The sequence below is a fragment of the Phragmites australis genome, chromosome 15 (assembly GCF_958298935.1).
Source record: "Phragmites australis chromosome 15, lpPhrAust1.1, whole genome shotgun sequence".
In the NCBI taxonomy this organism is placed as follows: domain Eukaryota; kingdom Viridiplantae; phylum Streptophyta; class Magnoliopsida; order Poales; family Poaceae; genus Phragmites; species Phragmites australis.
In genome coordinates, this window is record NC_084935.1 from 26,763,080 (window position 1) to 26,786,876 (window position 23,797).

At 44.3% G+C, this 23,797-nt stretch overlaps 2 protein-coding genes across 2 annotated transcripts; one reads left to right on the forward strand and one right to left on the reverse strand.

Moving 5' to 3' along the window:
- Positions 1–15,006: 15,006 nt before the first annotated feature.
- LOC133893335 (leucine-rich repeat extensin-like protein 6) lies at positions 15,007–16,331 on the forward strand. Its single transcript, XM_062334334.1, has one exon. It carries the CDS (start codon positions 15,022–15,024, stop codon positions 16,123–16,125), a length of 1,104 nt encoding a protein of 367 aa, XP_062190318.1. The 5' UTR covers positions 15,007–15,021; the 3' UTR covers positions 16,126–16,331.
- Positions 16,332–18,021: 1,690 nt separating this feature from the next.
- On the reverse strand, positions 18,022–23,508 carry LOC133893600 (protein tesmin/TSO1-like CXC 2). Its single transcript, XM_062334664.1, has 11 exons — positions 23,301–23,508; positions 22,169–22,335; positions 21,339–22,056; positions 20,755–21,188; positions 20,591–20,665; positions 20,257–20,437; positions 20,071–20,166; positions 19,905–19,971; positions 19,131–19,287; positions 18,650–19,041; positions 18,022–18,543 (listed from the first exon to the last, which is right to left on the reverse strand). The coding sequence occupies exons 1-11, from the start codon at positions 23,346–23,348 to the stop codon at positions 18,533–18,535; spliced, it is 2,346 nt and encodes a 781-aa protein (XP_062190648.1). The 5' UTR covers positions 23,349–23,508; the 3' UTR covers positions 18,022–18,532.
- Positions 23,509–23,797: the final 289 nt, after the last annotated feature.

The window sequence follows — 23,797 nt, forward strand, 5'->3', positions numbered from 1 at the left end:
TAGTGCCTCAATGCTCAAACTCTCAAAGTCATGCACTAGAAGTTCTCACACTCTCAAAAATGCAATCACTAAGCCAAGAGAGGGAGAGGAGGAAGGCAAGAGCTCAAAAGGGTTGTAATGAAATGCTAGCTTCCTTCGTTGAACCAGCCAAGCTCTTATTTATAGCCTACACTCCAAAATGTGGCCATTGCTGTTGAAAAGACAGCTCTGCGACTCTGGCGGTCTGACTGCAAGTCACCTAGCGGGCGGACCGCCACCTTTACACACGGTCGGCGGTCAGACCATGACCCCTCATGGTCAGACCATGAGCAGGGAACAGAGTGCCAAAACTCTCTGTTCCCAGGGCGGTCAGACCGGCCAAGCCGATGGTCAGACCGCCAGCCAGACCAGAGGGTCCAAATCCCTCTATTTGTTTGGCGGTCAGACTGGCACAACCTTCGGTCAGATCAGGACTGGGTACTACTCAGAATCGATGAGGTTTTATACAGCGGTCAGACCGCTAGGGCTCAGAAACATACCAAAGATGAGTTTTTTACTTTGTTTCTTCTCAAACTAAATTTTTCACTCTATATGAAATGCAAGTTTGAGCAACTGTGGTACTATAGATACCTCAAGTAGACGCACATCAACCCCACTTTATAGTACGACACTTATAATATCAATCCGGTCAATTTCTCTTATATAATCTCCTTTGACCGGTAAAAGAAAATACCCTACAATTATACCTTTGCCTTGAGCTAGCCATTCTTCATGTTTTCCACTCATGCATGTTCTAGCTCCGCAACATCTCTTGTGACTAACCTTTTCATAACTCATTCAAACATGTTAGTCTACAAAAGATATATTGTCATTAATTACTAAAACACGAATTAGAGGCCTAGATGCTTCAGTAAGGACAAGGAAGATTCACTACTTACCTCGACTACATTTGCTTTGGAGCTGGCTCCTACTTCTTCTACTCTAGCAGAGGGTCCTGCAGTCTCTACATCCACTTCAACTGCTCTTGAGCCTGCACCAGCTGTGTTTGAAGGGGAGATTCTCTCATGGTGTGTGGCTCCTCAATATATTCAGCAGCGACACCCTCCACACAGGATGATCAGAGATCTCGATGAGCGGGTAACAAGGTCAAAGTCTGCATCTCATGTTCACTTTACTGATTCTGCATTTGTTACTTCTTTCGAGCCCCATGATGTTAGACATGCTCTATCTTATTCAAATTGGGTCAATGTCATGCATGAAGAGTTAGAAAATTTTGAGAGAAACCAAGTTCGGATCCTTGTAGAACCACCTCCCAATGTACACACCATAGGCACAAAATAGGTTTTCAAGAATAAACAGGTGGAGGACAGGTCTATAGTGAGAAACAAAGCTAGACTTGTAGCCTAAGGTTTCACTCAAATTGAGGGGATGAACTTTAGGGAAACCTTTGCACCCTTACCTAGGTTAGCAGCCATTAGGATTCTTCTTGCATTTGCGCTACCCAAGGGTTTCGAGTTGTATTAAATGGATATCAAGAGTGCGTTCCTAAATGGTTTCATTCAGAAAGAGGTCTATGTCAAGCAACCCCGGGTTTTGAGCACCCCAAATAACCATATAGAGTATACAACCTTCAAAAAGTTTTGTATGGGATCAAGCAGGCACCTAGGGCTTTGTATGATATGCTTAAGTCCTTCTTGCTAGAGCATAAGTATGTGATGAGGTCGATCGATAAAACTTTATTCACTCTCAGGTATGACAAAGATTTCTTACCTATTCAGATTTACGTGAATGATATCATTTTTTATGGCTCTTCTCATGCATTTGTGGCCAAGTTTGCAGAAACTATGAGTAGGAAGTTTGAGTTATCGATGATGGGTGAGCTCAACTTCTTTCCTGGAATTCAAATCAAATAATGTAAGTAAGGTACATTCATCCACCAGACGAAATACACCAAGGAGCTGCTGAAGAAGTTCGACATGAGCGACGTGAAGCCTTTGGCTATATCGATGGGTACCTCGATCGTGCTTGATCTGGATGAAGATGGAGAGTCGATGGACTAGAGGGAGTTCAGGAGTATGATTGGCTCCCTCCTGTACCTGGCTGCTACAAGACCGTACATCCACTTCGCCGTCTACTTGTGCGCTCGCTTCCAGGCTTCACCATGGGTGTCTCACCGCCAAGCGGTGAAACGCATTCTGAGGTATCTCAAGCACACTCTCGAGTATGGACTTTGGTTTTCTGCTTTCTCCTCGCTTTCTCTTCGAAGTTTTCTGGATGTGGATTTTGCTGATTGTAGAATTAATAGGAAGAGTACATCTGGTACCTGTCATTCATTGGGTACTTCTCTTATGTGTTTGTCTTCTCGCAAGTAATCGAGCGTTGCGCAGTCTACTACTGAAGTTGAATATGCAGCTGTCGCTAGCTGTTGCTCATAGATTTTGTAGATGGTTGCTACCTTGAGGGACTTTGGATTAGATTTCAAGAGTGTGTCCCTTTCGTGTGATAACACCAGTGCCATAAGCCTAGTTAATAACCTAGTCCAGCATTCCAGAATCAAACACATAGATGTGAGATTCCACTTATTGAGAGATCACAATGAGAAGGTGGACATAGACTTGAAACACATTGATATCCAACACCAGTTAACCGACATCTTCATCAAGCCTCTAGATGCTACTAGATTTACCTATTTGAGGGGAGAGCTTGGTGTGTACCATCTCTATAGTATTATGTGAGGGGAGTTGTTTTTGTACATACTCTATCTTACTCTTGTTGTATTTGCATTTACATTGCACTTTGTAAGATATTCATAGTAGTTAAGCTTCACTTATAAGTTCATTTCATTTTCTTATAATAGTTGTGAATTTGTGCTAGGTGTAGTGAATATATGACAAATTATGCAAGCTTAGACTCTTTTTATATGACATAAAATTTGTTGAGCTAGCTTGTATTTTCTAAGAATAAACTTGAGATATGAACGTAATCACTTGTTAACCTTGAGTATTTATTTTAGTTTAATCAGTGCTTATATTAGGGATGGTTCTATGAAAAGCTTGTGTTAGGCCGCTTTGTTAAGTTTAGCGAATTAGGGGTCTTTGACCTTTGTCTATGTAAATATTTAGCCCATGATTAACCCTTAGGAGAGCATGTGCTTTTTTTTGTCGCAAAGGCACAACTAGCTTTGGCTTTATGAAAAATTGCATACCTTAAATCCTATGTTAAGTTAATCAAATGGATGATCGAGTTTTGAGCTAAAAATGAATTCAATAAGGTGGTTTAAGGCTTCATGTGGTTTTCGAAAGAAGTGAACCCATGGTTGCTTAAGTTCACTTGAGGATATTTAAATGATCAAATGTTTAAGTTAACTTGTGCTTTGTAATATGCTAATAATATTCTTTTTCATCTTGTCAAACTAAGATTTGGATTGAAATGTAGGTGTTTTCATAGCCCGTCGGATTGAACTTGGTGACTAGTTAATATAACACTAGTTTCCCTAATCTATGCACTGATCATGAAACTATAGATGCTTTAGTGGTGACATCTTTTGAATAATTGGATAACATGATCAAAAACTGCTTCACTTCCGGTGCTTGTGACATGGAATCACTTTGAGATTTTGTGCGCCTTTGAGTTATATTGTTTACTCATCATAATGCTTTGACATCTCTAGTCCTTGCAAGTGCTTTGTGATCTATATATGAAGCTTGGTAGGTTTGCATCGCATTTGCATATCTTCTGCATTACCAAAGGGAGAGTAAAATGGGTGAAATTGCATAAGCAAGGGGGAGCTTTTGCATTCATGTGTACCCTTTTTGCATTCATGAGGAATCCGGGCCATCAAGGGGGAGAAATAGAAGATAGCATGATAGCTTAGGGGAGGAAGTTCAAGCCTTTTGTCACGGGGGAGTTTCTTTTCGGCTTTGAGATTTTTCCAATTCCTTTTTATCCTAAGTGATCATGATCTTGCTTCTATTTGGCTTTTATATCGGTTAGATATGCTTATTGGTTCTCGTGCTTTAACTCTTTTTTTATTTTTATATGTGTTGTCAATGGACTCACCAAGGGGGAGATTGAGAAACCAAGTTGAGATGTGCCTTGGTTTGATTGTGTTGAGTCATTGATAATGTTGGATTTAAGTTGAGCTTGGTTGGCTTGAACTTGTTAGTGCGTGATTTTGTTTATGGCTAACCTAAGTTGGAGTTGGAGTTTATATCTTGAGTCTAGGAATTTTAGCCTCACTGGATTATCCGGTGCTTGGAATTCTGGCTACATCGGATGGTCCGGTGCATGAAAGCAAAGGAAGCATGGGAGCATTTTTGTGTGGCAGCAAAATTTGAAAAGGTCACTAAATGACTGGTGTATGATGATGGTGACCAACGGAGTATTTTCTACGGGACAAAAAGTTTGATGCCAAAATTTGAAGTGGATACCGGATGTTCTAGTGTTGGCAAGGAGTGCTCATCGGACTAATTATTCTAGAGAGTAGATTTTTCAATGGACAGAGGAGTAACACTCACCGGATGGTCTGGTGGTGTGTACATTGAACACCAGAGGCTTCATCAGACAAATATTTGCAAAGAGGTTGCAAGTTTGTGATCTGAAGAAGTTGAACGCACCGGATGCTCCGGTGATTGGAGTGTGTACTCTGGAGTTCTGCACCAGACAAATATTTGCAGAGAGCAAAACTTTCAGCATGTAGAACGAGCTATACTGACTGGATGGTACGGTGTTCAGTCCCAGAGCACACCGAAGCATCTGGTGTTATCGAGTTCTAGGAAATGTGCTTTGAACTAAGGATTTTTGTTTTGAACTAACCTGGAGATGCCGATGTTCTCGAGTTATGGGGAATGTGCTTTGAATGGAGGATTTTTGTTTTGATCTAACCTGGAGATGGTTTGGAGTGGGAGAAATATGTTTGGTTGTTTCATGGTGTGCAGGTGATGGATACGACTTTGTAGTTGACGGTGAGATGATCGGGGCCAAGCAGGAGGTTTGGTGTTGGACGATCAAGGAGGTAGTCAAGGGTGATCCTAGTGGTACAAGTGTAGGTCAAGCAAAGCATGCATAGAGAAGGATGAATACGATATGTTGACAAAGTCAAGAGAAGGGGATACCAGTGCTAGTGATAAGGCAGCACGAGGGATTAGGAGCGAGAGAGACTTGTTGGTGGTCAAGATTGCAAGATAGAGTACACGCGTCGATATCAGAGCACTTTCTTAAGGCAAAGCAGGTGGCGGCTAGTCACGCTTTGAGAAGCGTGTTAGGGTTTCGCGATTTGGTCACAAAATCGTGGAAGCGTTGGAGGGTCATGTGGCATCATCGTGAAACTTGCATCGAGGTGAAGCTAAGTCATGAAGAAGCCGTGGGCGTTCGATGGAAGGAGCGAAATCTGGACCAAAATACCCCAGTGGTAGGTAGGAGTGCACTACCGATGGAGGGTATTTTGTGAACAAGGAAACTTAAGGGTCAAAGAAGCTTCTAAGGGCTATAAATAGAGGGGTAGAGCTGTGGGAGAATCTTGAGCCAGCTATTTGAGAGTCTAGTGATAGGTTTTGGAGGAGAAGAGAAGATAGGCTTAGTTTTTGTAATATGCTAAAGCTTTTGTGAGATAAACAACTTTGTAATCTACTGAAAATAAGGTTGACCTTTGTGCTTAATGAAGTTTATTCTCTCGCATGAGCTTGTGTTCATCTCCTTATATCCTCCTTCTTTTGGTTCTCTTGCTTTCGGTGCAAGTTTTTCGATTTTCTTGTTGATTTTCATTTTTGCCTTTTAGCTGTAATTTTTCAACCTTGGAAAGTTGCTCTCCTTGTTGCTAGAGGCATAAACGTTCATATACTCATGTGTCGGTGTATCAGGAACCGGGGGTCCCCGAATCCCGAGGCCAGGCCAGTAATCCGCCACGTGGCGCCAAAACTCCGCGAGGTAAAAAAGATTAAGTCCCGGGAGAGGGCGCTCAGGGCCACAGTCGGTGATCCCCGAGCACCCCAGTTCCCCGATGATCTGCGAAGTCTAAGTACCGGGAAGAAAGTGCTCGGGAAGGTGTACAGTGATCCCCAAGCACCCGAGTCCCCCAACGACCAGGAAGGCTAAGTACCGGGAGAAGTGTGCCCGGGGCCGCGAGCGGTGACCCCCCAGACGCCCAAGTATCCCGAGGACCCACTGAAGGAAGTTTCGGGAGAGAGTGCTCAGGGCTGCGTGCGGCGGCCCCCGAGCACTCGTTCCCCTGAAGGTCCGTACAAGTATGCCGGGAGAGAGTGCTCGGGAAGGAGAACAGTGACCCCCGAGCACTCGGTTCCCCGAAGACCAAGAAGGGCATTCCCGGGAGAGAGTGCTCGGGGAGGTGAACAGTACCCCTGAGCACTCGGTTCCTCGATGACTCAAAAAGCCCCCTGACAGTGGCCCCAACAGGGGTCCGCTGATGAGGTGTCAGCCAGTCAAAGGCCAAAGGCCGCATTTAAAGAGCGTGCGTGGCCTGTCACCTCCAACTGCTTCCGTCGTGCTCAGTGTCAGTTCCTGCCACACACTGGCAGAAGGGCGTGGGGTCATTGAATGCACAGGTTCCATCCCGTGCCATCCGGCCCGTCTCGGGATAACGTCGTAAGGGCCGAGGCATTCCGTCTGCCGCGCTGCTGTGGCAGGGGAACAAGACAGGACCGGCACGCCGAGCCGCTCTACGGCTGCCCGGTGGGCCCTCTCCACGGCGCCCGTTGCCAGTGCATTTATGGTGACGGACAACTAGGCGTGGGACGTTTTTTCCACCCCCGGTCACTTCGCCCAGAGGAAATGATGACGCCCTTTCCTTTTATGGTGTCTCGGAACTCGTGCTCCCTCTCCCGTTCGGGGCACGCTGCTGCCGGTGGGTATTTAAAACCGCCGGCGGCACAAAGGAAACAACAGCGGAGAAGTGAGGGAAAACACAGCAAAAAAGAAACAACAGCAGAGAAAAGAGAAAGAAAGAGAGGAAAGAAAAAAGAAAGGGACAAGGAGCTGAGAAGTGTGAAGAAACACATGCTTAGGAAGAAGAAACAATTGCTCATAAACAGAGAAGAAAAGAGCCCCAGGCTCTAAGATAGAAAGACATTCTTGTAACCAGCAACATTCTGAGGGACTTTCTCAGGGCATTTATAGTATCCATACAGGAGTAGGGTGTTACGCCTCTGTGCGGCCCGAACCTGTCTAAACACCAGCGCGTTTACTCCGTTCCGCATTAGATCATTCCATTCCACCGGCCTTCACATTCAAACCCATTTATTTCTCCGGCGAACATATTCAGGATCATCCCCCGGCCGAATCTCTAAAAAGGGGTCCCTCAGGATCCCTGCGCCAAGAGTTCACCCTCCGACATCATATATTTGAAAGGGTCTTGAATCCTCTTGCCTCTAGACCATCAACTCGGTGACTGTCTTTTGCTTTGTTCTTCATTCAAGTTTCAATCTTTGTGCATAAAGACACATAAAATGGTCTTCAATAGAGTCTATGGTTTATATTACATCCGTGGAGTCATATTGCTTTGGAATTTTCTTTCTCGCTTTGTCTCTCTAAAGTTTATGCTTCTGTTAGTATGTTTTTGAGAAACGTTAGGTGAACAAGAAGTAGATCATCTATTTCGTAAGATATTTATAAAATGTCTAGTCACCCCTCTCTAGTCGTCTATCTCAATCATACAGTTCATATAAAGAAGAAATTGTGAGAAATGCTCTATTTGTAGTCAAGAACCACCACTTGCTGGGATGATAGAGCAAAGGAGCATGCATTATCTTGGTGTAACATGTCCAAGCCTGAAATTTTTATATTTTTAAATTAAAAAATTGTAAATGTATATGTCTGTTTTGAAAAATTACATATCTATACCATATCGTCTACTTGTCGTTCTTTCGACGGACGACATGTTTAAAAATAAAAAATTACGTTCCAATATTCTTAAAACTCAAAATACTATCAAAATAGTCATGAAAATTTTTGAAAAAAATTATGTAGCGTAAATGATGCTATCATCTAGCTCTCCAAAACGGTCGTCCTTTCAACAGGCGACAGAAGTCTAGATCTGCAATTTTTCAAAACAGATCCATATATATATATATAATTTTTATTTTAAGAACATAAAAATAAAATAAAAACCTCCAAGTCTGTAGCGATATTGGGTTGAGATGGGCTACGTTTGTGAGGCCCGACAGCGCCTCACTGTTTGCCAAGAACTTTAAACCCAAAACGTAAGAACATGAGGTCTACCATGTTGATGAACTGAATGGCCAATGCACAGCCCATTGTACATATCTGATCAACTGGGGCAGTTCTGGGCCACATACCTTGTCTTTGCAAACCCAGTTTAGCAATATATTACCACCATGTAGTCTCTCTCTCTCTCTCTCTCTCTCTCTCTCTCTCTCTCTCTCTCTCTCTCTCTCTCTCCAAATAATACCATATAGTCTTTGAGATATATCAATTTCCTACCATGTTTCCAGTTCCTCCTATTTATCTGTATATGTACCAATATCTCCACTTCCCTTCTTTTTTTTACCAAAGTCTGTAATACCTTTTCGACTTTGATCATGTATATGTATTGCTTAGATATGTTAATTTAGGAAATGATATTAGTAGACTTGTCACGGAAGTATTTCCACACCCTAATTTTTTAGCTTGGCCAGCTACAAACATAAACCAAATAGCTTCTGAATTTTTAGTTAATTTTTTTAGTTTTAGATCAATCCAACGACAAAAAAAAAAAAAAACTTTCATGTCTAATAAAAAGGTGAGTCGATGTGTGTACTTGTACACTAACCGAGTAGGACGGAAAAGTCGTACGCATATCATTTCCCTTTATCTATTGGCTTGATTTTTTGGGGGGCTCAGTTTGTGAAGGAATTAATGGCAAAAAACAAAAACAAAAAGTTGGTGCAAACGCGTCGCATGCACATTCCACGTCAGCCAGCCCCATCGGCTAGCCTACATCTTTTTCACCAGAAAAATAAAAAAAATGATGAAAAGAGCTAGGCACGTAGAAAAAGTTTATGCATAGATGCTGACGTATGAAATGACAAAAGCACAAGTCCAGAAATGCATGATAGCTGGTACGTAGTTTGAAACCTTAGCTGCCACATCAGCAAGGATGGAAAAGTCTGCCACGTAAAAGAAATGATTATTTTAACAGGTGAGATCCATTTTTACGATTTTTTTGGGTGGGATCCAGGGAGACCGCTCCGTGTGTAGACCGTTCTGTACGTGTCCGCTTCGCGCATGTTTGTACGAGTGCTCGGATTCGAAGGCTGGCTCGAACGCTCGCGGTGTGCGAGCGCCGTCTTTACCAACCGGGCTAGCACCCGGATACGGTAAAAGAAAGTATTTGTATAGCTCAGGGCTCTCGTCCGTTGGAATTGACGTATTCATGAAATTTCAAAACATGTACACTTTTTATGGTAAAGATTTTCTTTTAATAAAATCTAGACTTACAGTTTATTGCAATTTTCCAACATCTCCTAACCAATTGATCCAGAACAGGCCGGGCTTAGATATGTACGGCATAGCATTATCCGCAGAATTCGTGCGACAACTAATTGTCTAATCAAAGAAAACCAGCCAACTTTCAATTAGGACGTTCTATTTTTGTTGTGGCTACTACATGGGAATTTAACCGAGGGCTCAAATCACTTGGATGGTTGATGATCACTCACATGAATCAAAAGCACATGGTTGTATATATGGTCGTATGGGGAGGAGTTCTACATCAGGGTTGGACACGTATTATTTTTCAGATATTTGTAATACGTGAACTTTCAACATTTTATCTGCAATTTTACGGGAACAAGATGGAAAAAAGAACCGCCCAATTCTACACACGTGATGTTTCAGCACAAGTTAAACATCACAGGTCACATGTTTTTTTTTTCATGTGACTTCAGAACAAGTCAAGTGATGTTTCAGCACAAGTCATATGATTTTTCACACGACTTCAGAACAAGTCATGCGATATTTTACAACAATAGACTGTCACAAACGATTCTTAGCGTCAGACTTATCACGGATGGCTACAACTGTAAAACCATCCATGATATGAAATCGTTTTTGATGAACCATCAAATAATATAGCCTCTTCTGTAGAGTGGCAGGGCATTTGGGATTTATGATCTTGTGACTCTCTCTCGATCGCTGGTGATCTTGTACGACGTTTACCTCTGCAAATCTTTTTTCTACTAGGAAAAGAGATTCGTAAATGTATTTCTAGAAACTAACCCATTACCATACGGGCGATGGATTACCAGATCATAGATGACATCATGTCTGGCATTGTCCGATCGATACACTGTACACGAGTCCTGCCTAGTGATGGCAATGGGATAAGATGGTGCCAACAGTGCCCCCTCGTCCCCACCTCAATCCTAGAACGCGGGCCCCACTCTGATCCGAAAGATGTATCAGGGCAAAAACTCATCTTATCCTGACCCTATCGGATCTCCGAATTCCGACGAGCAACGATTGGACGAGCAGCGGACTCAGGCCCATAAGACTGAGCCTAACGGATTCCTTTCGAGGACGAAAATCCCGTTGTGAAGGGATTTTCGTTCCCTTCAGCGCTCCAACAGTTTCCTTTCACGGTTCCCTTCACGACATGATTCTTAGGGTCATTCCCTTCAGGACGAGATTCTCTCTCCTTTCCTTTCGCGATTCCCCTCAAAGAGAAGCTGTTAGAGATGAGAAAAAATAAAAAAAATAAGAATAGGGAAGAGAATCGAAAAAAAAAATAAAATAAAGAAAATATGGTTGGACCCTAAAGCCCAGTGAGAAGAACTCTATCTATGTCCCTATCCCCGTCCCTCCCCGTCCGGGACGGATCCCCGATTACCATCCCTAGTCCTGTGTCAGAAGATCAGTATGTGATCCGATGAATCCTGGCCGTTCGTTCATATGCATGCGTGCTTTAGGACACGATGGTCTAGGAAGTCCTAATGGCTGGCTATAGCTGCTTCATAGCTAGAACGAAAACAAAAACAAAAACTTGGTGCAAACGCGTCGCATGCACATTCCACGTCAGCCAACCCCAGCGGCTAGCCTACATCTTTTTCACCAGAAAAATAAAAAAAAGATGATGAAAAGAGCTAGGCACGTAGAAAAAGTTTATACATAGATTCTGACGTATGAAATGACAAAAGCACAAGTCCAGAAATGCATGATAGCTGGTACGTAGTTTGAAACCTTGGCTGCCACATCAGCAAGGATGGAAAAATCTGCCAAGTAAAAGAAAGGATTTTTTTAACAGTGAAATCCATTTCTACTATTTTTAAAAAGTGGGTCGAGCGAGGCCGCTCCGTGCGTAGGCCGCTCTGTGTGCGCCCATTCCGTGCATGCCCGTGCGAGCGCTCGGACTCGAACGTGGGCTTACTCGAGCGCTCGCGCTGTGCAAGCGCCGTCCTTACCAACCGGGCTAGCGCCCGGATGCGGTAAAAGAAAAGATTTGTGGAGCTCGGGGCCCTCGTCCGTTGACGTATTCATGAAATTTCAAAATATATACACTTTTTACGTAAAGATTTTCTTCTAATGAAATCTAGACTTAAAGTTTGTTGCAATTTTCCAACATCTTCTAGCCAATTGATCCAGAACAGGCCGCGCTTAGATATGTACGGCATAGCATTATCCGCAGAATTCGTGCGACAACTAATTGTCTAATCAAAGAAAACCAGCCTAGTTTCAAGATGCTGAGACGCCAATTAGGACGTTCTATTTTTGTTGTGGCGACTACATGGGAATTTAACCGAGGGCTCAAATCACTTGGATGGTTGGATGATCACTCACATGAATCAAAAGCACATGGTTGTATATATGGTCCTATGGGAAGGAGTTGTACATCAGGATTGGACACGTATTATTTTTCAGATATTTGTAACAAGATTCTCAGTGTGTGATCCGATGAATCCTGGCCGTTCGTTCATTTGCATTGCGTTCTTTAGGACATGATGGTCTAGGAAGTCCTAATGGCTGGCCATAGCTGCTTCATAGCTAGAACGAACAATGCATGGATGTATGGGTCTCAGTTGGCAGATCATGTGATCCTGAGCATGACATGCTAACAAACGGACAGAAAAAGGTCAGCAGGTGTCTGCTCCGGCGACGGCCGGCCCTGTGCCGGGGCAGGCACGATGTGAGGTTTCCTCCGGCATTGCATGAGGGAGATGAGAATCTTGTTTGTTCTAGGAATTCCAAGTTTTTTATATATTTTTTACCGATGAAAAGATCAAAGTTCATAAAATTTCATCGAAATTTTGATCATTTTCGTCTTCTACTATGTGAGGCTCATATTTCAGTGAAAGAAGATTTAAAATAGATATTTTGCTCATCTCCAAAATTCTTAAATTTCGTCAAAATTTTGACAAAATTTTAATCGCTGGTTTGTTCTGAATTTTGTATCCATGGGGAACTAAATGGCGGAAATTGCCTGCAAAACTTCTGATTTTTTCGACAAGGCGAATAGTCATTTTGGTCCCTTAAGGTTTGCGAGACGATCGATTTGGTGCCGACCTTCCGAAATCGCCTTCGTATCTCATTTAACTCGTCTTGGAATCAACTCCATCAAGCTGCACTTTTGTGTTCGCCATCCATCCGACTTGGGATCTGTATCTATATGTCAGCTGCGAATGAAATTGAACTGACTCGTCTGGCACCTCTAGTTTTTATCATTTTGATGAAAGGCTTAGTGGACTTGAACGCGAGGGGTGCAAGTTAAATGCCATTTAAATAGAGCTAATAAGGCAAATTAGTGCTGCTCCACCATGCATGATGAGATAGCAAGTACATGCAGGCACAAGGGCAGATTTGACCCAAACATCTCATTCGGCCATGCATTTTCTACGACCAGGGGCGAAGGTGCACTGGCACTAGAAAAAAAATCTCAGTTTGTAATTCAATTTCACTTCTTGTACATCACATAATTACAAACATATACACCATCTAGATCTACATATGTTGAATTGTGTACTCGAATATTTGGAGCTCTAGCTTCGCCCGTGCCTAAGGCCAAGAGCCAAAACTACCCTTGCCAATGGAACTTCAAGGACCATTAACCATTTTGCAATACTCGAGTACTAATGTGCTTCGGAACATCGATTATCATCGCTAAATTTACTGTGGTCCGTGGTCAATTTTTCGACAATCTTTTTTTTTTTTTTCTGGAAAAACTAGCGGCCGCCTACGGTGTCTTTTTTGTTATTTTATTTCACTTGCATTTTTCTACATCCATTGCATAACGCAGAGCTGTAAATGGTGCGCCCGGCCATGAATAAGAAAGTTGGACGGGATCCAAGTCTCCCGTAGCCGATACCACGAGCAGAGCAGAGACATGTTCCTGCCATTTGACAACCACCGGGCCCGACTACTGAACTGAACCAAGTGACAACCACCGGGCACAGCTGCAGCATATCCAAAAATACACGCATGCACCCATAGATAGTTGTCGATGATGTGAGCCAAGCCGTTTGTTTGATTCTTGGCCAAGCTATACTTGTTTAATTTTTGGGTGGTTCAGTTGTTGGTCAAGGTTGTCTAGCTCCTGTTTTGTGCATGACAGCTACCTTGTAGCCAGGAAGACATGTTCAGGCACATAGGTAGATGGATGCAGGAACGCGGCTTCAGCGCTAGCCGTCGGTCGCCATCACTGTCTCACATGTCAGAAAACAGGAGGAGGCAGGGCCGGGGATAGAGATCAGGTCGACGGCTCACGTCGTCTCTGAATCTGCCGATCGATGCGTTTCAGTTGTGAGAGGGACAGGCAGAGGATGATGATCTATGTTGAGGCAGACCAAGTGAAAAGAATGGAGAGTAAATTGCATTAGATAGCTCTCGAAGTTTAATCAGTTGTGACGCCGTCGGTTTTTTAACAGAGATTAACTTGGTTTTTATTAAAAAACAATGACTAGGTTCAGAACAATAGAAGAAAGGAGAAAAGCAAGCGGGAATAATAGCCTGCTGGGGCTACCAGTGCAGCCGAGAGTTCAAACACATTTTACGGTGAAGCTGCAACAGTGGTATGCACTATGCAGCAGCCATATGGGACGACGTCTCTTCTCTTTACGAGGCCGTGTCAACTGAAACGTCCAGAAGCAGTGAAGCAGGCCTTCAAAGGAATCTGAAACTGGTGACCAGAGTAGTCTTTATACTATTCAAACGAACTAGCTTCAACAGGCATTCATGAGAGAGAGAGAGAGAGAGGAGACATTATTCTGGGTTCTTTGCTGGTAGCGGCTGAGCAGCCAAAGCACCGCGTCGTTGGTCTGAAAACAAGGGAAAGAATAATGCAGCCAAATGGAGGAGACAGAGAGAGGGGCCAACAAACAAACACACACTAGCTGGCTGGTGCCATGGAATAAGTTTTAGTGCTACTACAATATGCAAAAGCAAAGGACATCCTCTAATATTTTCTTCTCAACTTTTATTATTTTGGTTAATTGGACAGGGACCCAGCAAGATTATCAGTTTTTTTTTTCTTCCAAATGAGACATTGCTTGGCTGTTTGTCAAAGCCTTAAAGGAGTGGCATCCTTTTTGCCTAAGTGCTTCGCCAGTAATGATGTGGTTGGATTGAAAATGGAGAAGAGAAGATATCATTTGGTTCTGGTTGAGGATGTGGCATGGACAATATGACAGGTTGGAGAGCACTAATTACTCCTATTTGCTATCTAAGGAGCTGTGAACAGATTAAGATCTTTAGTTAAAATATATTATTCTTATTTTGAACTAAAATAAATATTTAAATTACTTTATTTTGTCATACAAACTCCATATAATTCAAATGAAATCTACAACTTGCAAGAAACAAAAACAAAACAAACTTTTTAAAAAAAATAGTCAACTGTGCGGAACGAAACCAGCAAACCAAGATACAAATAGAAATTTCAGGACGCGCTTTCACACGCGCGAAAGCGTGTGTGCACGAGTCCCAAACGCAGAGCGTTCGTCGTCTATATATAAACCCGATTCGCACAGGCACAGAAACGCAACCAGGCACGATCGATCGAGTTGGCAAATGGCAATGCATCCGAGGGCGCGCACTGCAGGCATGAAGGCCTCGCCGGCGCCGGTGCAGCTCCTGTTGGCCCTGCTCCTCTCCTCCGGGCTGCTGGCCTCCGGCCAGCCCCCGATGCAGACTGCGGCGAACAACCCGCGGCTGCAGCAGGCGTACGTGGCGCTGCAGGCGCTGAAGCGCGCCATTACGGAGGACCCCAAGAACCTGACGCGCAGCTGGTGCGGCCCCGACGTGTGCGGCTACTTCGGCGTCTTCTGCGCGCCGGCACCCGACGACCCGCACACGCGAACCGTCGCCGGCCTGGACCTCAACCACGGCGACCTGGCGGGGACGTTCCCGGAGGAGCTCGGCCTGCTCTCCGACCTCGCGCTGCTGCACCTCAACTCCAACCGCTTCGCCGGCGGGCTCCCGGAGTCGCTGCCCAAGCTGCACCTCCTCCACGAGCTGGACCTCAGCAACAACCGCCTCTCCGGCGGCTTCCCGCAGCACATCCTCTGCCTGCCCAACGTCAAATACGTCGACATCCGGTTCAACAACTTGTGCGGACCCGTGCCGCCGACCATCTTCGACAAACCGCTCGACGCTCTCTTCCTCAACGACAACAACTTCGACTTCCAGCTACCTGAGAACTTCGGCAACTCGCCGGCGTCCGTGGTCGTGCTCGCCAACCTGCACCTGCGCGGTTGCCTGCCGCCCAGCATCAGCCGCATGGCCGGCACGCTCAACGAGCTCGTCGTGCTCAACGCCGGCCTCCGCTCGTGCATCCCGCCGGAGGTCGGCGCGCTCCACGAGCTCACCGTGCTGGACCTCAGCTTCAACCAGGTCCAGGGCCAGCTGCCGGGGTCCATAGCCGGGATGCACAAGCTCGAGCAGCTTGACGTCGCGCACAACGAGCTCTACGGCCACATCCCGGAGGGCATCTGCGCGCTGCCGAGCCTGAAGAACTTCACCTACTCGTACAACTTCTTCTGCAACGAGCCGAAGCGCTGCCTCAACATCCGCCGCATCGATGACAGCCAGAACTGCATCGCCGGCAGGCCGGACCAGCGCCCGGCCGACCAGTGCCTCGCGTTCCTGCACCGCCCGGAGCCGGTGCAATGCGACGCGCACGGCTGCATCGTGCCGCCGCACTACTGACCACCTCGCGGTGGCTAGCGGCACGCGGCTGGCCGGCGGTGACTCGTAAAATTCGATGGTGATGTGAGTGAGACCGAAAGGGTAAATTCGTACACAGACACGGCCGTACATATATATACAGTGTAATTTTTCTCTTTTTCTTCACAGGAGTTGTAATATGTGATGGAATTGTAGACAGAAATGATAGTGCATTACAGTTTCAGTTACCCACTGACCAGCGTTTTCTGTGCTTGTTATATATTCTTGTAATTTTATTCATTAAACAGATGAAAAATGAAAGCTAATACCACTAGTAATTGTACTCATCAACTAGATGATAAATTAAGCTAGAATAATCCAGGCCATGGCCAGCAAATGTTGAAGAGCAGGAGAGGCCGGAATGAGTGGCATGCACATCTGATTAGGATGGGGGTCAAAGAAGAACTGGAATAAATTAAAGCAGCTAGCAGATGCCCATGGCATCCAGCTGCAAAGAAGAGGAGCTTCCTTCCTTCCATCCTCCACATGTGCACATCACCTTGGCTGGCTCCAGCTTACATTCAGAGTACTGTTCAACTGTTGCATATTTAGATGTATGCTTGCTGTGTTCAAAAATGTCCTTGTCACACACACATCACCAGCATGCTAAACATGGGATATATTACAATATTTGGTACTCCTAAGTATATACTCTCGTATACATATCTTATTAGGTAGAGAGTTCTCATGTGATAAATGATATATATATGGAACATGTGAGTATATAAAATCATACAAACGGTATGTATAATTTTTTATTGGTTTGCATATATATATATTTTTAGGATATTATATTTTATGTATAAATACAAAGATATTATTAAAATCTAATAAAATTGATGGACTTCTTTTCTACTTTTTTTTTTAAATTTATATTAGAGTATTTTAGAATGAGTATGTAAGTATACTTATAGTGATAAATGAGTATATCTGATTTATTTATATGGTATATTATAATAGGGAGTATATACTCTAAGAGTACATACTAGTATATAAGATCATCCATGAAAGTTTTGAGAAAAAGGTAGAGATATTCAAATGCAACACCAGTACTTTCAGTTCTCAGGTTTGTACGTGCCCGATAGAATATGGCAGCGATATGGTTTCCAAAGACGGCGACGGTGACCGACGGCGATGTCGCTGAAGGGGAGATCCTGACGGCAACGTTCATGGGCATGCAGGGGTGCTGATGAGGAAGGAGAAGAAAGATCAGAGCAGTTGCCATCAGAATAGACTGAATTTGCTGCGAACCGAGCGGCCGGTTGCGCGACAGCCTGGAGGGAATCAACTTGGTCAAGAACTGGACAAATGTGAGGCCTCTGAAAGAGAAAATGAGGCCATGAGTGTGACCAGTTGATCAACAACCTTGCCCTGGGGCTGCCATGACATTATGCATCTTGACATATTTTTATGGCAGTTATGCCTACTTGCCATTGAACAAAATGCAAGTCAGGATGATGGATGGATCACTGTTAGATATGTGTGTGTGTGTGTGTATACACATATATCTATATGTATAGCTTTAGTTGTGGTATCCAATAATGCAAGACAGAGAAGCTAGCAGGTAGGCCTAATGCAATGTCTAATTGGCAGGTATGATAGAGACAATCAGAGAGGAAACAAGGGGGGTGCTTGCCCACCAAGTGAGTGACAAGGGCCTATCAGCAACTCCAACTCCGACACACAATTCTGAATTCTTCAGCACATTACATTTATGCAAGCATGTACTGATGTTTGGTGCCGGTGTGGTTCTTTTTTCAATCATCGTCTGCCATCTGGTAACCGTTTATAAATGTTAGTTCCATGGAGATGCATGATTGGGAGGCTTCATATTATCAGGGACAAAATCTCTTCTCCAACCAACAACCTCCACTCAACTGGGTGCTCTGAATTTTCATGGACCATGCAGCAGAGGCGTAACTTTGGTAGTACCAGTTCAGGAAGGGGAGCCTGACATCTCAACACCCATCAGCAACAGCAAGTACTATTCTAAGACAAAGCTCAGAGCACCACCCTTAGCTTTAGACATGGATGGGATTAGGAGGGCATATGCATGCAGGAAAGAGATAAACATGATAAAGAGTTTATTTTGTTCAGTGAAAGCCTGAAAGGGGTGCTTCAGATTTAAAACATGGGAATGGAATTATGGAACCTCCTCAGAGGTGATTTATATAGTATTACTAGAATTCAATAACGATAACGACTTCAAGCATCACAGCATCTTACATACAGATTATTGAAACTACATATTTTACAAATACAGATTACTACACCTTGAAATTTAACTTACTGTTCTCTGACAGCACCTCGAGCCTTGCTGCGCCTTAGGATGTGAGGTACATTATCGGACTACAAGTCGTACTCCGGTCCCATAGTCAACCACGCAGCTTTAAGATGGTCCTGATTCAGTGGAGAAGGATATGAGTAAGATGCTACCACTAATTTCAAGATAACATGTGTAATATTATCTAGTATTATTTACGCACATGAACAAAGAAATGCTTACCTAAAGCAAGAGGCGATGCGCTTAATGTGCTGTCAGTAGTGTTCACAGCAGAACCACTGTTTGTGTCTCCTGTAAGTGACGGAAATGAGGGAATCGACTTCAATATCAGCTTCCTACCACCTTTTCGGTTTGGTGAAATACTGAGTGCATTATGTGGTGGTGAGACTCGTTTTCCATTGGGCGAAGTAGTCTTGACACAGTTACTAGGAGAATTAGCTTCTCTTAAAATATCCGGCATTTCCTCATCTAAATCACGATCAGCAACCTTGGAAATTTTGCGAGATTGAACTGTTTCTGTAGCTTTTGAAGTAGACGATCGGGAGTTCCCACTGCGAGCTTTAGAAGGTCTTGGTGGCTTTGCACTTGAGAAATTTGGCGGTTTGAGCAAAGAACTGGAAAACATTATTCGGTTATTACTTATTAAAATGCAGAAACAAAGGTATGAGGTGCGCTCAAGGAGAGAGATATGTAATCAGCAAACCTGGGAACATCAAAAGGTGGTGTTATTGGGACAAGCTCAAGGAGGGGGTGATCTTCGCTCTGTACATTAGACTTTTGTTGGTCATTTTCCTTTTCTTCTCCACAAATTTTTGTTTCTTCACCTCCTTGTTTCATTTCTTCAGTAAGTTCTGTGTCAGCTGATGCAGCACCAGTGAACAAAACATTAATATTTGGAGGAATGACTTAATAACAGGTGTCTTGTCATTTCAGAATTCAGACTGATTTGGGCACATTAGGTACTCTATATCTATCTGAGATAAAAATAAGCACATGTAGCATAGATCCAGGAAACAAAAGTCGATTATTCAGAAAGTTGGAATGACAAAAGACTCCAAACACAAAAGGATGTTCCCTCGAATTAGATGCAGTTTTGTTGTATGTCAGAACAACCCATGCCAGTCATAGCACAATTGTGTTTGCACTTCAAACATAGTTTTTTTTTTTAACTGAAGTCATTATGTGCCTATTTTAAGGTAACAAACTAGCAAAATATCCAGAATGTCATACTTAAAAGTTACAGTGGTGATTCATGCAAATAAGAAACATAAGCAAGGCACTCTTATACTATTATGGTGATTTAGTGCACAGAGATATTTTTTAAATGGGAATAGCACTGAAATTTTATGGGACACGGCATAAGTTATTAATATGTCAGGCAAGAAGCAACAGATTGTGCATGTTTATAGAAAATTACGAGTCTGAAAAATTAATAAATATAGCATGGTTGCACAAATTACAAAAGCTAAATGCTTACCATCTCTTCTGCCGAAAGTGTTTTTGCAGCTCTCGCATCTGCAGTTGCTGGAGCATCCAACACCTCCCTTTAATTCAACGAAACATTAAAGCATAAGCAACAAACAACAGGTGCTACTTCAGATAACATTATCTTCAACATAAGTTTACAGAGCAATTTGAAGTACCTGATAGCATTCACAGTATTTCTTGAGACAGCTTGACTTCTTGCAATTGCATCCTCTCTTATGACGAGCTGAAGCGGGAGTATTGGTAGGATCTTCCTGCAATTCATTAAAGAATTTAAGCATCACGCACTTGGGGAGTAATGGCCAACAGAAGTAGTACATCTGAATATCCAATAGAACCCCTACCCCAGTTTCCTGACCAGCGTCAGACATCCGGATCACTTTTGGAGCAAATGCTAGTGGATTACGGAACTCTATCTGCTTCCGAGTGGAGAGAACAATTTCCTCATGTATGGGCTTGTTCAGACATCCTTGGCATGAACAGGGCTCAGAGCAGTAAACACCAGCAGCAAAACACTCGCAATACCTGCACATGGCACCAGTGGGCAAAGACTATGAGAAGATTATAACATATATTCAATTTAGCCAAAGTAGTTTTATTAAATTCCATTCCATTCAAAAGGAGCCCCTTCATGTAACTATGTTCACGAAATCTTAACAATATGCAAAGAGCACTCACAGTTTCAAGCACTTTGACTTCTTACAGCTGCACCGCTTGCATGCCTCACCATCATCACCATTATCTGTTTTGCATCTGCATTTTAGCCAAATAGTTGTCAATTAAGTGAAGTGAAGATGAAACATCTTGCAGCCATCAAAATGAAACAAGAAGCACAAACAAACCTCTTCTTTTGAGGGCTGCCGCTTTGACTTGAAACATGATCATTTACAGGAAAACCTCCAGCTGAACAATCATCCATCGGACGTTCTAAAAGATCAGCACCTGAGTGGGTGAAGTACTCTCCTGCAGAGAGCAACTTCCCATGCACATCCTGTTCAGATGTCGACAATGGAACCAAAGCAGAAGCCATAGGATCCTGACAGGCCATTTTCACTTTTGGTCTTAATGCAAGAGCATTTAAATGTAGACCAATACCACGCAATACACGTGACTGAGTTTTCACTGGATTTGTCTGAGTTTGTACAGGGCTTTTGCCTTTACATGTTGAGATAGACAGATCTTCAACAGTTCCTTTCTGCTCGATACTGTTTGAAAACCCAGCTGCCTCAAAAACCAGACAGCGTCTTCGTATGCCACGTTGTTGTTGGATCTCAACCTGAACGTTAACAGGAAGAAAATGAATGAGAGAGCATTATGGTAGAATAGATAGCCATAACAGGTCAAGTTACAGAAATCTATGGAGGAAGCGTTGGCAACATTTTAATAGCAACAGAAATTGGTGGACCAAATTACGGTATTCAAGTACCTTGTAGTCTAATGGAATACATCCATTTGCTTCATAAATATTATCCTGAATTTCTTCACTTGAGATGGTTTGTTGACCATCCTGAAATATTTGAGCATTTTCTGTCTGATCTTCTCCCATAACGAATTCTTGATAGTATGCTTGACCAGATGCATTAGGATGTGCTGTGTCTGAGATGTCACCATCTCCCGTAAGTTTTGATAGAAAATATCCACATGATTCCGCATTTTGTGCTGCCAGCTGCACTCCTCTGTGATGCTCATCCATCGATGAGTCAAAGGCCACAAGCTCACCCGAAGTTGTGGAAATTAAGTCGGACCATTCACATCCCAATACTTCACCATTGTCTTTCTCAGGCTGGTCGCCATCCAGGAGCTTGATTTCAGTGGAAAATAAGCATTTCCTTTTCTCCAATGTATTTTTAATGGTTTGTACAGCTTCTAATTTCCGACACTTATCTTGTTTAATGTCTGATCTGACACCATGGCAAGGTGTCGTGTTATGATCTGGACTGCCAGTATCGAATTGACCAGGTTGAGCCAAATCACATGGCCCATTAGAAGGATCAACCACACCTGAACATGTAATTGTGTGTGTTTCTTGAGTCACAGTGCTCGTGCAGGCAAACAACCTAACAGCATGTGAAGACTTAGATGGCTTGTTTCTGTCGCTGCCGTTAGCACAAACCTCGCTTTCAGAAATTTCAACGAGAGAGCTCCTGAGAAGGTCAAAATACGGCATCAGAATCACCTTATTCCTTCAAAGTTTAAAGCTTTTCACTTTCACATAACACCGTACATATGTCTGAAAGAAAGACGTCCGGAACTTACTTCGGAAGCCTAGGTTCCTTCTGTGCATTGTCGTGCGGAGAAGTGAAGATGGAGGAAACAGAGGTTATGTTGATGGATTGATATCCTTGGAGACTATTAGCGGTATAAGCCGACTTGAGAGGCTCGATCGGAGACAGACTATCGATGAAGCTGAAAACTGGCGAGTCCTGCATCCATCCAGAAAGTAAAGAAATTAGATTATGAGCAATGCAAGAAATGGCACCGGCATTGCGCCAAATTTCAAATGTCCTGGTTTCACACACAAATTAAAAAGAAGGAAAGAGATTCCCTGAATCAGAAGAGGAGAAAAAAGATTCCCTAATTGTAATAACCTAATAATCTAACCACCCATTTAGCACAAGAGAAGTACTACTACATAGCACAACACCAATTAATTACGACTGACAACACATGTTGCAACCTGCAGGTAAATTTCTTTTATTTGTACAATCACAGTGTCGAAGTCTTGTTTGCAGCCATAGAAAAATCCATCAACGACTGGCCCAGCTTGAGGAGGGCACAACCATGTGAGCAAAAATGTGCTCTAAATGGGATACTAATAAGATTTTTTTTTGCGACAAGGATACTGATAAGAAATTAGTATAAATCCCAAGTCAAACACTACCGCAGAATGGATCTGGCTGCGCCGAAGGTCGGCACTTGGCACGGAGAAAGCATATTCGCAGGGATCTAACTCTGGCCTGCAGAATCCCTGAGATCTGGGCACGACGCAGAGTTCACTCTAGATAGCAAGGATGAGGCGGCAGTGCACTGGTCTCCGCGACAGGTGGCCACATCGGGAGCACCATGGGCGTCGCTGAGGGATCGTGGTCATGGTAACCCACCGCCTGGGAAGTTGGGACAAACCCCACCCACCGGAGTTGAATCAGAGGGGCCGGGTCAAAAAATCGACGGAACGGGTCGCCGGCCCCGGAGCCGCAACGGCCCGGTTCTTTGCGCTGGACTGCTCCCCCACTCGACGCGAAGGCCCGAGCCCGAGCCCGAGCACCCGAGGGGAACCACCGGGAGGCCACCGAGGGGAGACGCCGGGAGCAGAAAGGCCCCCTCCGAGAAGGCTGCGGGGAACGGCCAGTGCAGGAGAGAGAGAGAGAGAGAGAGAGAGAGTCGTCACCTCCGCACGCGAGGCCGGCGGCGCCGCGGCGCGGTCGGGCGTGTCCATCTCCGGCTTGCCCCGGCCCCTATCCAATCCCCCGTCTCCTCCTCCGCTCCGCTGGCTCGCTGCTCTCTCCGTGCCCGAGTGAGAGGCAGAAGGAGAGGGGGCCGCGCCTCGGTGTCCGTTTCTATAGGAGCTTCCCCTGGCTGCCACGGCGGCTGCGAGGCAGGGGTGCGCGCAATTTTGAAGCCGCGCGAGGGCGGGAAACAGGAGGAGCGCCTCCCTCTTTTCGCCCTCCCCCTTCTCTTTTTTTTTTTTGTCTCCCTCTGGCTTGTCTGACGTGGCGAGGAGCGATGTGTCGTTCCGTCCACGCGGCACGCGACACCCAGCCTTTTTTCTGTTTGTCTGTGCAGTTCACTGACAAGTGGGGTCTCCACTTCTCCTCCGTCGCTTCTGACAGTGGGCTCCGTCGTTGTCCTAATCATTGGCGGTTCAGTTGGTCACGGAACAAAATG